The 14,872-nt window shown below is 37.7% G+C and overlaps 2 protein-coding genes across 2 annotated transcripts; one reads left to right on the top strand and one right to left on the bottom strand.

Moving 5' to 3' along the window:
- Positions 1–648: 648 nt before the first annotated feature.
- tstd2 (thiosulfate sulfurtransferase like domain containing 2) lies at positions 649–4,788 on the bottom strand. Its single transcript, XM_014988612.2, has 9 exons — positions 4,389–4,788; positions 3,594–3,877; positions 3,391–3,499; positions 3,166–3,285; positions 2,944–3,049; positions 2,025–2,140; positions 1,772–1,930; positions 1,264–1,402; positions 649–1,142 (listed from the first exon to the last, which is right to left on the bottom strand). Exons 1-9 carry the CDS (start codon positions 4,521–4,523, stop codon positions 913–915), a joined length of 1,398 nt encoding a protein of 465 aa, XP_014844098.2. The 5' UTR covers positions 4,524–4,788; the 3' UTR covers positions 649–912.
- Positions 4,757–14,516, top strand: ncbp1 (nuclear cap binding protein subunit 1). The gene is made up of 23 exons (XM_014988610.2): positions 4,757–4,939; positions 6,239–6,327; positions 6,460–6,560; positions 6,643–6,799; positions 6,882–6,989; positions 7,221–7,342; positions 7,446–7,515; positions 8,189–8,404; positions 8,475–8,572; positions 9,088–9,151; positions 9,236–9,346; positions 9,614–9,678; positions 10,175–10,237; positions 10,330–10,404; positions 10,550–10,653; positions 10,751–10,873; positions 11,106–11,208; positions 11,927–12,020; positions 12,100–12,203; positions 12,282–12,399; positions 12,583–12,726; positions 13,644–13,757; positions 13,946–14,516. The coding sequence occupies exons 1-23, from the start codon at positions 4,906–4,908 to the stop codon at positions 14,057–14,059; spliced, it is 2,391 nt and encodes a 796-aa protein (XP_014844096.2). The 5' UTR covers positions 4,757–4,905; the 3' UTR covers positions 14,060–14,516.
- Positions 14,517–14,872: the final 356 nt, after the last annotated feature.

A 14,872-nucleotide genomic window follows, 5' to 3' on the forward strand; every position in this document is an offset into this window, starting at 1 on the left:
ACTTTTGGTTAAATAATGAAACAGAAATATTTTTAGCTTTTACATTTTATATGAATAAAGTCGTAACTTTCCTTTCATTCACTTTTTCTATTTCAGCAATCTCTCTTTTATATGTATTATACAATCTCTATGGCAGAGAAAATAAACACTTCATTCACAGTCTAGTTTTCTCTGTCTACATGCTCTCATCTCCTAAAAGGAAAACATGAACAGTAACCAGCTGTTATTGTTTTACGTTTTAAAAAGTTCAACCACCTTTAGTTTACTGACAGTTTATCTTAGCACTAGTTGCTCAGAAAGGTAATCTCATTCCTCTACATTAAACTGACAATACACAATATGCAAAATTAAGTTCAACACTTCAATAAAAAAATGTTATCCCTTACTTGATTTGGCTTAAAAAAAAAGTGAATTTCTAAGCTGCATGTCGCAATCATGCATTCCTGGTTGTGGTTTGTTTATGAAACACCTGCAGCTTCCCTAACTGACACAATAAGCGTCTGCAAGGCTTGCATTGCACACAGTGCATGTGAAATATTCTGCATATTTTTTTGTTAAAGAGCCTCATCAATTATTACTGGTTTGTACTTAAATATTGTTTATCCAGAGCTGCAATATGAAAACAAAATGGAGGGGAAAAAAGCAAAACACATCTGAAAATTTTTAATTACTGAATCTATATTCCTAATATTTACATCATGAAATAAGGATACAATTCATAGATCCAGGAGGTACGCTTAAGATTTCCCATTAGATGTTGATAAAAAGGTTTCAGTAATTGATATATTTAGTTGTTTCTTCTTTCATTTTCAACATTCTTATAAAAATTTGTATAAGTTTGCTCAGGATTTTCCATAGTTATCATTTCATTCATTAATTAAGACACTTTAAATGTTTAACAATCTTATGTTGTTAAACATCCTGAGGGATTCTGGCCCGTGTGTCGGTGCACTCGCACTCTTCTTTGGGATGCTGAACATCAGAGGCCTCCTTGTCTTGGGTCTCTCCTTTCCTTTGGCAGGACGGGCAGCAGGCTGTGCGTCCTTTCTTTCTACAGCTGGGACAGGACAACACCAGCTGGCAGCAGAACTGGGTGCTGCAAAGCTCATACTGGTCCCATGGAAGGCTGCAATACCTGCAATCTAATTACAGACACCAAGGCTTAAAAACTGCAATGGACAATTACTAACTTCCTGACAGTACATGGTTTTCTTTAAGTTTGCACTTAAGGTACAAGCAGTGTAGTTTAATTAACACACCAACCTGCGATGACATCATTGTTGGAGGAGATGGTGTAGCGTTCATCGAACACAAAAAGTTTCCCTCGATAGAAACCTTCAGGGAAACGCTCCAGGTACTTATGGATTCCCCCTTTCAGCTGGTAAATCTCTTTACACACATCCTGCAACACAGTAGATTTACAGGTCAGATAAGAACAAAAACTTATAATGAAACATGGAAAACGTTTAAAACATTAATTTCTATTAAACAGAAACATCTTCTGTAAAGGAGAAAAACGAGCTTCAGGAGAGTTAGCACCAAGTCTGCATGACAGTGGACAATAAATTGTCCCAGTAATTATTGTGATAAATGAAAATATTGTTTTCAGATAATTTTCAAGTAATACATTGATAATGGCATAATAATGAAAGTTCATCCTCTCAAAGAAACACTTAACACTGGGAAACGTATCCAAACCCAAAATTAAACACAACAACCAAAAACAATCACTAAAACTCCTCAGGAAAGTTTTAAGCAAAACTTGGCTTACTTTAGAGCGGAGGTAGGCAGATCCACGTTCACAGCGGATCCCTCCTGTGCAGTACATCAGAACCTTTTTGTTCCGGAACAGCTCCAGGTTCTGGTCGATGTAGTCTGGGAAATAACTGAACTTACGGATGTTTGGGGCCAGACACCGAGTGAACTGGCCCTGAGGGAAATAACCAGAACAACCACACACACGTAATTGTTTTCAACTAATTTTCTGCTCAGTATGCCTTGTAATTAGAACTATCAATACTTACAATTTTGCTCTCGTAAAAGTTGCGGCAGTCGAGGAGGATGGTGTCATCGCTAGAATCTCTGTTAGCCAAAAGAGCTTCCACTTCCTTATGAAACTCTTCAGGGTCCAGATGAGTTCCTGGGAGGCCAAACAGACATTTAGCAGTTTCCACTCATCTTCCATCCAGTAACTAACTATTTTCAGAGATTTTTTTGTTTGATATTATAATTAATCTGCAAGTTTGAATTAATTGGGCATAAAAATAGACATAAATTTCAGGGATGAGCCAGTGTTCTTTCCACACATAAGAGAAAACGTAGAGAAGAACCAGTTGTTATGTTCCAACTGATTGAATGCATATAAGTGAAACTGGCAAAGAAAAGACAATTAAAGAACATCATGTTGATGAGAATTTACAAGAATTTTACGTGCTAGAATAACAAAGCAGGCCGGTTCCATTTTTACTCTTTTTCATCCTCTCATTCTTACAATAAAGGTTTTTTTTCCCAACTGAAAAAATTTAAAAATTCGTCAGCATATCAACATTTTTTTATGACCCTGAGGTCATAAAATCAAACAAACAAACATATGTAGCTAATGTCCAAAGGTAAACTTTGACACATATTCAGAAAGCTGGGATAAATATTGATTAAATCACTTAAATTACTAAAAAAGAGTCTGGCTACTTTCTTTAAGAAATAATGCATGTGTTATTTATCATACCAGCTATATTTATAAAGTATCTGAAAGTAAGTACTGGAAATAATTACATAATAAAAATATATAACAGTAAAAGTAACTCTTGATAAGGGTTTGAAGATGAGTTGTAAAAGCTGACAGTGAAAAAGCTTCTCTAATGAACAGTAGAGTTTCCTATAATTATAGTTTATATATAGCAGCAGCAGAATTATAGAAGTAAAATTAGTAGAACGTATCAGTACCTGCCAGCTTGTAGGACACAGCATCAGGATCCACTCCCATTGGGACAATCTCCTTAAAGACTCCAACCTTTAAGTCTGTAAAACACTCAGCACCTCCATCGCTGGTCTAGACAAACACCAAGGAGAGAAATATTACAAATATTTCTACTAATCTGCAAGGCTAAAGGTTTAATTAGCAAAACAAAGTCCTAAAGGACAACTGTTTTTCCATCTGCTTCTGACCTTAAAACCTTCTTTTTCCATCTTGAAGACAGGATGTGAGAGCATTGCACTGATATAAATATCAGTGGCCACATGGGTCCCTCCAACTGTCCCATTGATGCCTTCTGCTGCCACCCTTATCTGAAAAAAATGACCAATACATTTAAAAAAAAGTTTAATTTCATGAAGTATTTCTCTTTTTTCAGTATTTTAACATTTAGCAGTACAGTGATAGAGTTCATTCACCTTTCCTGTTAAGTGCAGCTTTTCACATAAAGCTTTCTGCCAAGCACAGATAACATGCGGATCATCCAGTAGACAGTAATGATAATAAAGGAGAACTTTTCCAGGGCCGCTACATGTAAACAAGAGATAAACATGGATAAAATCTAAAATGACAGATAGCGTTAAAACTGCAGCAAACAGGAGAATATCTAATATCCGTTTACTTTCTCAGGTTCTCCTCAGAGACTTGGCTGATATCTGGTATCCACGCAGAAATGTCTGCTACTTCGGCTTTGCGTTCCTTTGGCGGCTCAGCCTCTTGTTCCAGCTGTTTTAGTAGATGCTCATACGCAGCCTCAGTGAGCTGCTGTACTTCAGAATTATGACTTTTAGCCACATGTTTGTGGATGGCAGAGTGTTCGCTGAAGGTCTGGCCACAGCAGCACCAGGACTCGGTTCCTTTGTCTTGACAACCATTCTGCACGGATGCTACGAAGACAGCAAATGACTGCGAAGGAGAGAAAAATGTGACATAGGAAATGTTTTTTAAAAATGAAATCCTTGAAGATCAGTGTGGTTAAGCAGCTGGTAACTGGATCTAGAGTCAGGGGTAAAAGTTTTATAGTGAGCCAAATGTGTTTTTTTTGTGCCCTTTTCTTTAAAAAGTTAATCATAATAATAACAAAAAAAAACAATTTTATACATTTTAAAAGATCTGAATAAGTACATCAATTAAATGCATGAGGATAATAAGCCTTAATATCTGGATATAAGATTCTAATATTTATCACTTTTACGTCTAAAAACACATCGAGATCTGATGGGGAATTTCAAAATTAAAGCTCCTCAAAATCAAACATTTTAATGTGTATATAAATTCCGCTTTAGGTTTTAAAGAAATGTGCCAAGTGTTATCTGGAGGTATTCCTTTCTTAAATGGGAGGAATAACTAGAAACAGAGTTTTGTAGCAATAAGCACAACAAATAACACAAAGAAGCTGCAGACAGTATATTCTCACCTTTCTCCTACAGAAGCTGTAACATCTTCTTTGCGAGGCAGACAGCTGTTTCTCTTGTTTTAATTCGTTACAAACTGAACTTTCAACATCCCAGTTCAGAAACTCTGAGCAAGATGTTTCCACTGTCGCCGCCATTGTTGTTTCTTGGCCCTTAAAAACAGCTTCGAGACAAGACTATATAACATCTAGCGCCTTCTTAATTCAACATTTTTAAATAATCGTGGTTTAAATATGTTATTTTATTATTATGGCATCCCAAAAGATGACACAGGACACATTTATTATAAACGTGCCGCTTTGTAGGTCGGACGGGAAAAGACGGTGGACGTTCCGTTTGAACCCAGAAAATCCCGGATGTGCTTCACTCGAATCAGACCGCTGTTATTTCCCTGCTGAGTTAGCATCGATGCTCAGAGCTGAACGAGCAGAAAAGCAGCTTGTTTAACCGACTTTCTGCTTGTTTATCAGCGCCGTTTTCCGCCGAGTATTTTTGCTTTTATAATACGTATCACAAATAATGTCCAGGAGGCGACATAGCGATGAGAACGACGGTAAGTCTGGACGTTCAATGCAGCCGTTAGGCTAATAACGTTAGCGCGTTTTCGCTTCATTCACGCATGTTGCAGGGTTACATGTTATGTGTTTCTATCTGTGAGTTTTGATTGATATATCGAACGAATAAAACGCATTTTAACAAATATTAGTTTGTCTACTCAGTGGTATTGAATTATAAGTTGCTAGCTCATACTAACAGCCGCGGCGGTATTAACTGGTTCTCTTACCGTTAGCTATCTGATAGCTAACTGCTGAAATAGCTGTAATTAATATGGGGGCGGTAACTCTAATCAGGTTTATAGTAATCTGTGTTTTTGTGTGATTTGATGTGTAGTAACAGATTCAGATGGTTCAAAAACAAAAGGCTTCTCAGTAAAATATCATAAACATTAATATTAGTTACATTGTTAATACTATGAAATGCTTGTTTGTGTTAAATATATCCTTTCCTCTTAATTTTATTGAATGAAACAATATTCGGAAGCTACTCAAATACTCATTGTCTGTTGTTCAGGCACATAATATAAAACAATTTTTAAAAAAATACTCCGTTATAACCCTAGGCATCGTTTGTGAAATTATTTGCAAAAGTTCTAAATTATTTTTAGAAATTGCGTTTAAATTGCATGTGTACATCTTCACAACTTTGATTTAGGTTCAATACATAAATCAGTAAGTTTTTAACAGCTTACATGCACAAGTTGAACACAAAGTGTTTTAAATAAGATAAAATCTAGAAAACAAATAGACAAAACATTGAAACATAGACGCTATTAAGAGTCTCAACTAAAATACTATTTCTAACATTTATTATAAAAACAATCATTACAACAAAATAAGACAGTTTACAGATTTTATTTTTTTCTCTATCTAATAGATAAAAAACTGAATTTTATGAAATATTTAATGTTTTTTTTTACATAGATTTATATTTTGATGTGTGGCAGTGCAGAGTCATTGACAGTCTGCTAACTATTCCAGGAACTTAAGACCCAAGAGTCTTACGTTCCTGAAATAGTTATTATTAGTTTGAAAGATTCTTCAGGTATGCCTAAGGTTATGCCCTGAAGCAGCCAATGTAGCCACATGGCAATAAAGGAAATAGGCACAGCATAATCATACAAAGACCCAGACAATATTTAAATTTACATATGAACAATACAGTATAAATACGTGGGGATTGAATATAGTAATAATTCTATTACTGATGTTTATCCAACAAAACATGATCTTTTTGATTATTATTTGATTTGTGAGGAAAATAGTTTTTCCTTTGGGTTACTTTGACTTACCAGGAGGTCAAGCTCATAAGAGGAGGAGAACATCTGAGCCCATTGAAATTGAAGATCGCCTGGAGTCGTTGATATGTCGCGTAGGAGAAAAAGTAAGAGGGCTGCTCAAAGTATTTTTAACCTTTATCACACGAACATATAAAAGTATGATTCAGGTTCTGTCTCGTTGTTTTTCTGCTATATTATTAAATATGAAAACATGTTGGGGTTGTTTATGCCGTTAGAGCACTTCATCCCTCGAGAGCAACCTCGAGGGCCTCGCAGGCGTCCTGGAGGCCGACCTTCCCAACTACAAAAACAAAATCCTGCGTATATTATGTGCTGTGTAAGTTTGTGAGCGTCATTTGTCTTTGCTGAATATAGTTAGTTTTAGACAGTTGTTTCATTGAGGTGCCATTTGTCAACAGTGCTCGCCTGCTGCCAGAGAAGCTCACCGTCTACACAACGTTAGTCGGTCTCCTCAATGCCAGAAACTACAACTTTGGTGGCGAGTTTGTGGAGGCGATGATCAGGCAGCTGAAGGAAACCTTAAAAAACAACCTGTATAATGAAGCAGTTTACCTGGTACTTTGACTTTTACCATTAAAATAAAATTTGAAAAACACATCAGCTTTTTTAAGATAATTTATTTACTTCCCTTTTTCAGGTGCGCTTTCTGTCTGATTTGGTTAACTGCCATGTCATCGCCGCTCCATCTATGGTGGTAATGTTTGAAAATTTTGTCAGTGTTACTCAAGAGGAAGACGTGCCACAGGTAAAGTGTAAATATGTGGATAACTTTGCATTTCATATTAATGCATTTTAAAAATTTGTCATGAAAAATGTGTCATTTTTCATGACAAATGTGAAAAATTGTATTTTGTTTAATAATGTTCTGAGGTTCAGATTGTGGAACAGATTATAAGTTGCTGCTGCTGTGACCCTGCTGTGTTGTGCTCCTTTTTTCTTCCCAGGATTTTTAAACTGGTCTCATTTTCTTCCACAGGTTCGATCGGACTGGTTTGTGTATGTCGTTCTGTCCTGCCTTCCCTGGGTCGGAAAGGAGCTTTATGAGAAGAAGGATGTTGAAATGGACCGACTCCTCAGTCAGATTGAAGGCTACCTCAAGTGTGTTTTCCATCTTTAGATCTTTTTCGTGCTGTTCCTGATGTGGTTTTCTAGTTTTTTTGTAGTCTCACGCTGCCCCACACTGTGCCCTCCATATATTTAGGAGGAGAGTCAAGACTCATGTTCCCATGCTGCAGGTGTGGACAGCAGAGAAACCCCATCCACAGGAAGAGGTGAGAGTGCTGCAATCCAGAGTGATGTGCGCTCATGTCTGGTCACTTGTGATGGCAAACATGCTAGACATTAAAGAGTCTCCATTTATAATGATTACTGATTAAAATTTTTTTAAAACTGTTTGCTTCAGTATCCTGCAAACCTTCACAATAAGAGCCTTAAGCATACACAAGGCACATAAAATAGCATATTTTGTACACAGTGTCAGTCTGAATGCTGTATTCCCCCAATGAGCTGCAGACTGTAATGATTGCTTGTAAAAACTTAATGGTGAGTACAGCAAGTGATGATCTGGAGAGAAAAATTAAAATCTACCATTGGAAAAAAAAATCTGAAAATGAAACTAAATGGATCTTTATGTAAATAGATTAATTCCACACACAGATATTCTAAAGAATTTATCTTTCTTTATGTTTGTGACAACTAATGAGAATCCAACATTCAGTTATTCAGAAAATTCAGTACTTTGTATTTAAATGGAAATCTGTTGGCTACATTGTGGGCTACATGCTAATGTGGAAGACTGCTGACTTGACCATTTTTGGTGTTGATTCCATATTAATGTTTAAAAATATTACCTTACAGTGAATGTTGTTAAATAGTAATTATTTTGTTCCTGTTCTCTGGAGCCTTGCATTGTGTTAGAATAACCTCTCCTCCTGTTCTTGTCAGTACCTGGACTGTCTGTGGGCCCAGATCCAGAAGCTGAAGAAAGACCGCTGGCAGGAGCGCCACATCCTTCGTCCGTACATCGCCTTCGACAGCGTTCTCTGTGAGGCGCTCCAGCACAACCTGCCCCCGTTCACTCCGCCGGGACACATGCCTGATGCCCAGTACCCCATCCCCCGGGTCATCTTCCGCATGTTCGACTACACCGATGCCCCAGAGGTCCGTCCATCTTTTCTGAAGAACGGATAAGTTTAGCTTCAGAGGCTTTAATTTCATTTTTTCTATTTAGGGTCCCGTTATGCCGGGCAGCCATTCTGCAGAGCGGTTTGTGATTGAAGAAAACCTGCACTGTATCATCAAAACCCACTGGAGAGAGAGGAAAACATGGTGGGTGAAGTGCACCATGTTTTACTTAGCAGCCATCCTGTCACAATAAGCGATAAATTGATTAACCTCATGAGATTCTTGCCTTTAATATCGTTGAAAAGCTGCAAACATTTGAACCCACTATAAAGCAGTCAGTCTGCTCTACCTGCCCCTTTTGCCTGTTTTCCCTGTCAAAGCTGAGTGTCTTATTTTGTGAAAGAAAATTTTGGATACAGAGACTTCATAATCCGTTTTAATTATTGTTTCATTTGCTTTTTATTTAAAATGTTTTCCAGTGTTAAATACTCTTTATATTTTTTTTTATCTATGAATGGTTGTAAGCATGTTATTGTGCCATTATTATTATTATTATTATTATTATTATTATATTAGTTGAAAACTGTCTGAAAATTACATTAGTGTTTATTGCAATAATTTCTGGGACAGTTTATCGTCTAGAAAAATTTATTGTGACATGTCTACATAGCATCGCCCTGAACAATCACTAAAGTTGTGCTGCTGTTTTCTCCTTCTAGTGCTGCCCAGCTGCTCAGTTACCCTGGAAAAAACAAGATCCCACTGAACTACCACATCGTGGAGGTATTTCTCTCTTTCTGGGTTCTTCCACACAAACTGAAACAATCAAATCCTTGTGATTTACCAGCTGAGTTTTCTTTGTTTCAGGTGATCTTTGGAGAACTTTTCCAGCTGCCGTTACCGCCCCACATCGACGTCATGTACACTACGCTCCTCATCGAGCTCTGCAAGCTGCAGCCAGGGTCACTCCCTCAAGTTGTATCCTTTACTGTTTCCGTGGCAAGAAAAAATGGAGAGACATTAACAATAATCATGGTCATCCAGCATGAGTCTCGAGTCTCTTATAACAGCACAAAGGGTTTTTTTTTCATGGTTTGAGTGGCATTCTGAGTTCATTTAGTGGATAGAAACTTGTATAATTTGTCATTTTGTTTCAGATTTTTGCATAATCAGAACTTTTTTGCACATTCATAGAGAAACCAGACTGCTGCTGTTGAGTCGTTTACCTTAACATCTGCCTGACAGCTGGCCCAGGCCACAGAGATGCTTTACATGAGGCTGGACACAATGAACACCACCTGCATAGACAGGTAACAATACTTCGTGCTAGTGGTGGTACTTTATTAAACATTTTAATCAAGTTAATTACGGGGTCTGTAATTTAATTAATTGCAGTTAATGAAATATGGTGGCCAAAAAAGCAACATTTTCAATTCAAAACCCGTTTTTGCCATCAAGTTATTGAATAGACATGAGCTCAACAACAAAGATATTTATTGTTTTTAATCTGTTATTTAGGTTATTCAACCATCAGATCGGTTGAAAATGCTATTAAACTCATTTAACTTTTAAATGCTTCAAGAACCCCTGATCATTCATGGAATGCCTTTGGACCACTAGAGCTGTAAATGTCTGTGCTGCTGTTTAGCATAGAGATGCTATTTAGGCTTCTGTGATTGGCCAACTCCTCCGTTAGTCCCATCAAGTCATTTTTAAAGCAAATATCCTCCCAAGATCTCATTTATAAGAGAGATCTGTTTTGATAAATCTAACAAAATAACCTAATTTCTCTGTCTCCTCTTGTAGATTCATCAACTGGTTTTCCCATCATTTGAGCAACTTCCAGTTTCGATGGAGCTGGGATGACTGGTGAGCAATGTGTGGTAGAGACATGCAATCTTTTTTTAAAAGCAAAGTAACTCAGAGTTTAGTTTAATCTTGTCCATGTTTCGTGTGTAAAGGGCGGACTGTTTGACATTGGATTTAGAGAAACCAAAGCCCAAGTTTGTCAAAGAGGTTCTGGAGAAATCGATGAGGTATAAAACATTTCCACATGTCAGTTGGAGATAATTAATATGAATTAACGCGAGACTGAAGGAAAGCATTCATTCTAATGTACTGTTTGTTGTGTAAATCTGTTGTTTACAGTGTAATATCCAGTTTTTGCTGCTTTAATTACAGACTTTCATACCATCAGAGGATCGTGGACATTGTCCCTCCAACTTTCTCCGCCCTCATCCCTGCTGAGCCCATCTTTTCTTTCAAATACGGAGATGAGAGTGGCAGTAAGACTCCACTGTTTTATGTCCTTACCTCCATCAGAATAATACAAACTGGACTGAAAGAGCAAAATATAATATTTACTTCTCTGTTCCCTCACAGCCTCGTTACCAGGTTACCCAGTTTCCATTACAGTTTCCAATGCCATAAAGAACCGAGCGTCCAACGAGGAAATCCTCGCCATCCTCAAAGAAGTCCCCAACCCAAACCAGGAGGATGATGATGGTTTGTCTGAGGTTTTATTCGTCGTTTGAAACTCGTTTTTTCTCTGAAACAGTTTGGTAGTAAAGCTTTTCTCCTCTCTGTTACCAACTCCTTCTCTCAGTTTATAGTGTTGTATCTGCACAGCGTGTTTCATTACTTGTAAACTTTAGTTTGCTTGCTTTCCATCCTGGCTGCTAATTATTTCTCTGTATTTTTGGTCGCATGTCTTCGTTTTCCTGTTGCGCTGATGCAGATGAGGGTGAAAGCTTCAACCCACTGAAGATCGATGTGTTTCTTCAGACTCTCCTCCATCTGGCAGCGAAGTCCTTCAGCCATTCCTTCAGCGCGCTTGGCAAGTAGGTCTCCAACTGCGACACGCCACTTTTTACAAACAAGGGAGAGAAAAAAATCCAATGTTTGGTTTTTGAAGGTTTGGCTGATGGACAATCTGATTTTATTTTATTTTTTCTCCACCGATGCTTGGGCTTCCACAGTTCAGGGTCGGCATCTTGTTTGATATGTATGTTTTACAACTCCTATTTATTTGTGCGAAAATAAATACGACGTAACATTAAGGCCAGGCTAAGATTTTCTCTATTTATTTTTAAGTTTATGAATAAAGTCATAAAAATAGAACAAAACTTAAAATGAGGAATGTTGAGCATCATGTGAAGTTAAACTTTGGTTACATTTTTTCACATAATACATAATAGTAATACTTAATATTTTAACACAAGAAAGAACTACATGAACTGAACAGCTCATGTTGTGATGCATGACAACTTTATCGAAGATGATTGGAATAAAAGCCGCTTTTTCAAAATGTCTGTCGTTTGCAGTTTCTTTTTTTTTTTTTAAAGAGAGAAAAAAAATTTATTTAAAATCAGAAGCGGTATGAAGAAACCTAACTTTATTTTTAAACTATATCTCCCAGCTCTAGAATATGCAACATAAGGAGTCTAACAAGTGCCGATGATTGTTTTTAGATATCTAAACTCTAGTAATGACCAGTCAATTTAAACTCTTGTTTGACTCAATGAATCCTGTGGATGTCGCTGTGTTGAATCCTTCCAGATTCCATGAGATCCTTAAAAACCTGACGGAAAGCGACGACGGGAAGCTGCACATCCTGAAAGTAGTTTATGAGGTGTGGAGGAACCACCCTCAGGTAAAAACGACTCTAATGGAGACGAGGGATGTTTGTGCTGGAACCAGAACAGTAACAGGAAGAGACATTTGTGTTTCAGATGATCGCCGTGTTGGTGGATAAAATGATTCGGACGCAGATCGTGGATTGTGCCGCTGTGGCTAACTGGCTCTTCTCTCAGGACATGGCTCACGAGTTCACCAGGTGACACGCACAACATTGTTTTTAATAAAGATATCCTTCTCCTTTCATCTATAATCTAAAATACTTTGACTCATTTAGACTTTTCATCTGGGAGATTCTGCACTCAACCATCCGAAAGATGAATAAACACGTGCAGAAGATCCAGAATGAGCTGGAGGAAGCTAAAGATAAGCTGGAGAAACAGCAGCACAAGAGGGTAGCCCCACTTTTTTTTAAATTAAACTTTGTTGATGTGAACTATTTAAACATCCAACAAATGTGACTAAATTTAGGCAGATTTATCAGGATGTTAAAGATGAAAAAGTAGAAATGCACAACTGCAGTTCAGACATGATGGGGTGGACCTGACCTTAAACTCTGTCTGTCTGTGTCCTGACAGAGGGACAGCGGGGACGACGAGGACATGGAGAAGAACAGCGAGGAGGACGAGGAGGGTCAGCTGGAGGAGCAGATTGAGAGGCTGCAGGAGAAGGTGGAGTCGGCTCAGAGCGAGCAGAAAAACCTCTTCCTCGTCATCTTCCAGGTACGGCTGCTCAAAAACATCTCCAAAGCCCCGTCCACAAGTAAACGTCTGGGAAAACAAACACATCCTTATGTGTTTTGGCCTTTCATCCACACCAAAACTGTTTTATTCCACTAAAAATTATTTATGAAAACTCCAACCAAAGCGGACGTTTGAGAAAGCTCTCTAATTATGTTTACGTGTGAACATGGGAAAACGGAGATTTAGCGTCTTGCGTGTTTCTGTCTGTGACAAATAATGGTGCTTTGATACAGCGTTACAACTCCCAGTGGACGTCGTCTTTTGTTAACTTCATATCTGATGCTATTTAAAAACACTTCAACCTCTCCACACAAATAAACGGCCTCGCACCATGTTGACTTCCTAACAGGAAGTCGTGCTTGTTTTGAAGCAATCTGATTGGCTGCAGTAGGTTTCAGCTACACTGGCCCCTGTGGGTTTAGCATGATTAAAACAATTCTCAGTGGTGTATTTGTTTGGGTTCGTGTGGATGAAAACTTTTCTGAAATCAATCTCCTGTACAATATATATTTTTAAAGATATTTTTAGTTATACAGACTTAGTTTTGTATGTACAAGCCCTTAGTTTTACAGTTTATTAAATAACATTTTAGAACTTACTAATATTAGGTTGTTAATTAGCAGATCAACCACCTGCAAATTTAAAACAGTGTAATTGTAACTTTTTTAGTTTCCATGTCACAATTTGAAATTGGAAAAATAAATTATTTACCTTAATAGACCGACACTGCCTTCTAGTTTAGTTGGAGTTAGTGGGACTTTCCATAGGAATAGTGACTACATGTCACATCAAGATGTTTTTATGACTTCAATTTGATAAAATGCCAAATATAATTTGTTTTTTTTAAATGGTAAAGTTGATATGAAAATGTTAAGGATTGTCTTTCTCTCCCTCAGCGCTTCATCATGCTGCTGACGGAGCATCTGGTTCGCTGCGAGACGGGCAGCGTCGACATCAGCACACCCTGGTATAAAAACTGCATCGAGCGGCTGCAGCAGATCTTCCTCATGGTAAACATCACTCGCCAGTCTGGGAAATTACTGGATAGTTAGAAGAATAAATCTTCCAGATGTTTGGTATCATTTTAACTTTCACTTTTTCTGATCCAGTAGTTCCAGTAGATCCATCCTTTGCTATAACATGAACATTTAAAATGCCTTACTGGGATTTGGATCTGACTGTATGTTTTGTCCCGCAGCACCATGGAACCATCCAGCAGTATATGGGAACTCTGGAGAACCTGCTGTTCACCGCTGAGCTCGACCATCACATCCTGGCCGTCTACCAGCAGTTCTGCGCGCTGCAGCTCTGAGAGAAAACAACGATCTGAGGAAATTCTTTGTTCACACCTAATGTGACACAGTGAGGCGTTAGGAACTACCAGCTCTTGCATCAAGAATCTCTTCAGATATTTTATTTTATTTTTTTTTTATTTATCCGTTTTGTGTTCGGTGCCAATGTGGTCAGTCACATGCAGCCATAGCTGAATACATGTTTCAGAATATGAATCCGACTGGACTCATTCATTAGTTTACAGTAATGGTCCTTTTTATTTTCTTGATTTTCATGCTTTTTGGGTTTAGTTGGCTTTTATCTCCTGCTCGTGTTCTTATTGAATGGATATTTTTTAAAACTACATAAACTGTCTGGGTCCAGACAGAGTGGGAGAAACGTACGCAGGAGAGACGACCGAATCCAGAGAATGCTCTACTTTTTTATATTTGTCTTATGTGGAATTAGGAAATAAATACAATTCTCCAAAGGCTTTATTCACCTGTTGCTTTGTCTTAATTCTTAAATAGAAACTAGGTGCTGCAAGGCCTGTAATTCAAAAACACATTCATTCTACAAACGATATCTGAAATAAAGAAGGTAGCAAAATAAAACTCCATCGCTTGTGCTTGACCTCAAAGTAGAATGTCCAGGGAAGTTAAGAAGTCTGGCACAGACTAGAAAGAACCCAACTATGAAAAGTCTGATAAAAGTCTGAAGTCTGCAGAAGTAGACAAACATCCAACGAGTGGTGGTTTTGAATATATTTAACGTGAAATACGTTAAATATTTCAGAAAAACCTTTTTAATATTTCCATTGTTCAAATCTTTAGCAGTTGATGCATTTCTGTTG

This window comes from Poecilia mexicana, unplaced genomic scaffold, assembly GCF_051168715.1.
Source record: "Poecilia mexicana isolate PSO_F unplaced genomic scaffold, ASM5116871v1 scaffold_10, whole genome shotgun sequence".
NCBI lineage: Eukaryota > Metazoa > Chordata > Actinopteri > Cyprinodontiformes > Poeciliidae > Poecilia > Poecilia mexicana.

What these genes read in the sequence shown, in the direction of transcription:
- tstd2 (XM_014988612.2), bottom strand. Translation starts at nt 4,523, where the DNA reads ATGGCGGCGACAGTGGAAACATCTTGCTCAGAGTTTCTGAACTGGGAT. An exon ending in TCTGAGGAGAACCTGAGAAA is followed by an intron (nt 3,500 to 3,593) that starts GTAAACGGATAT and finishes GTTTACATGTAG; the next exon opens with CGGCCCTGGAAAAGTTCTCC. An exon ending in AGCTGCACTTAACAGGAAAG is followed by an intron (nt 3,286 to 3,390) that starts GTGAATGAACTC and finishes CATTTTTTTCAG; the next exon opens with ATAAGGGTGGCAGCAGAAGG.
- ncbp1 (XM_014988610.2), top strand. Translation starts at nt 4,906, where the DNA reads ATGTCCAGGAGGCGACATAGCGATGAGAACGACG. An exon ending in TGGAGAGAGAGGAAAACATG is followed by an intron (nt 8,573 to 9,087) that starts GTGGGTGAAGTG and finishes TTCTCCTTCTAG; the next exon opens with TGCTGCCCAGCTGCTCAGTT. An exon ending in TGAACTACCACATCGTGGAG is followed by an intron (nt 9,152 to 9,235) that starts GTATTTCTCTCT and finishes TCTTTGTTTCAG; the next exon opens with GTGATCTTTGGAGAACTTTT.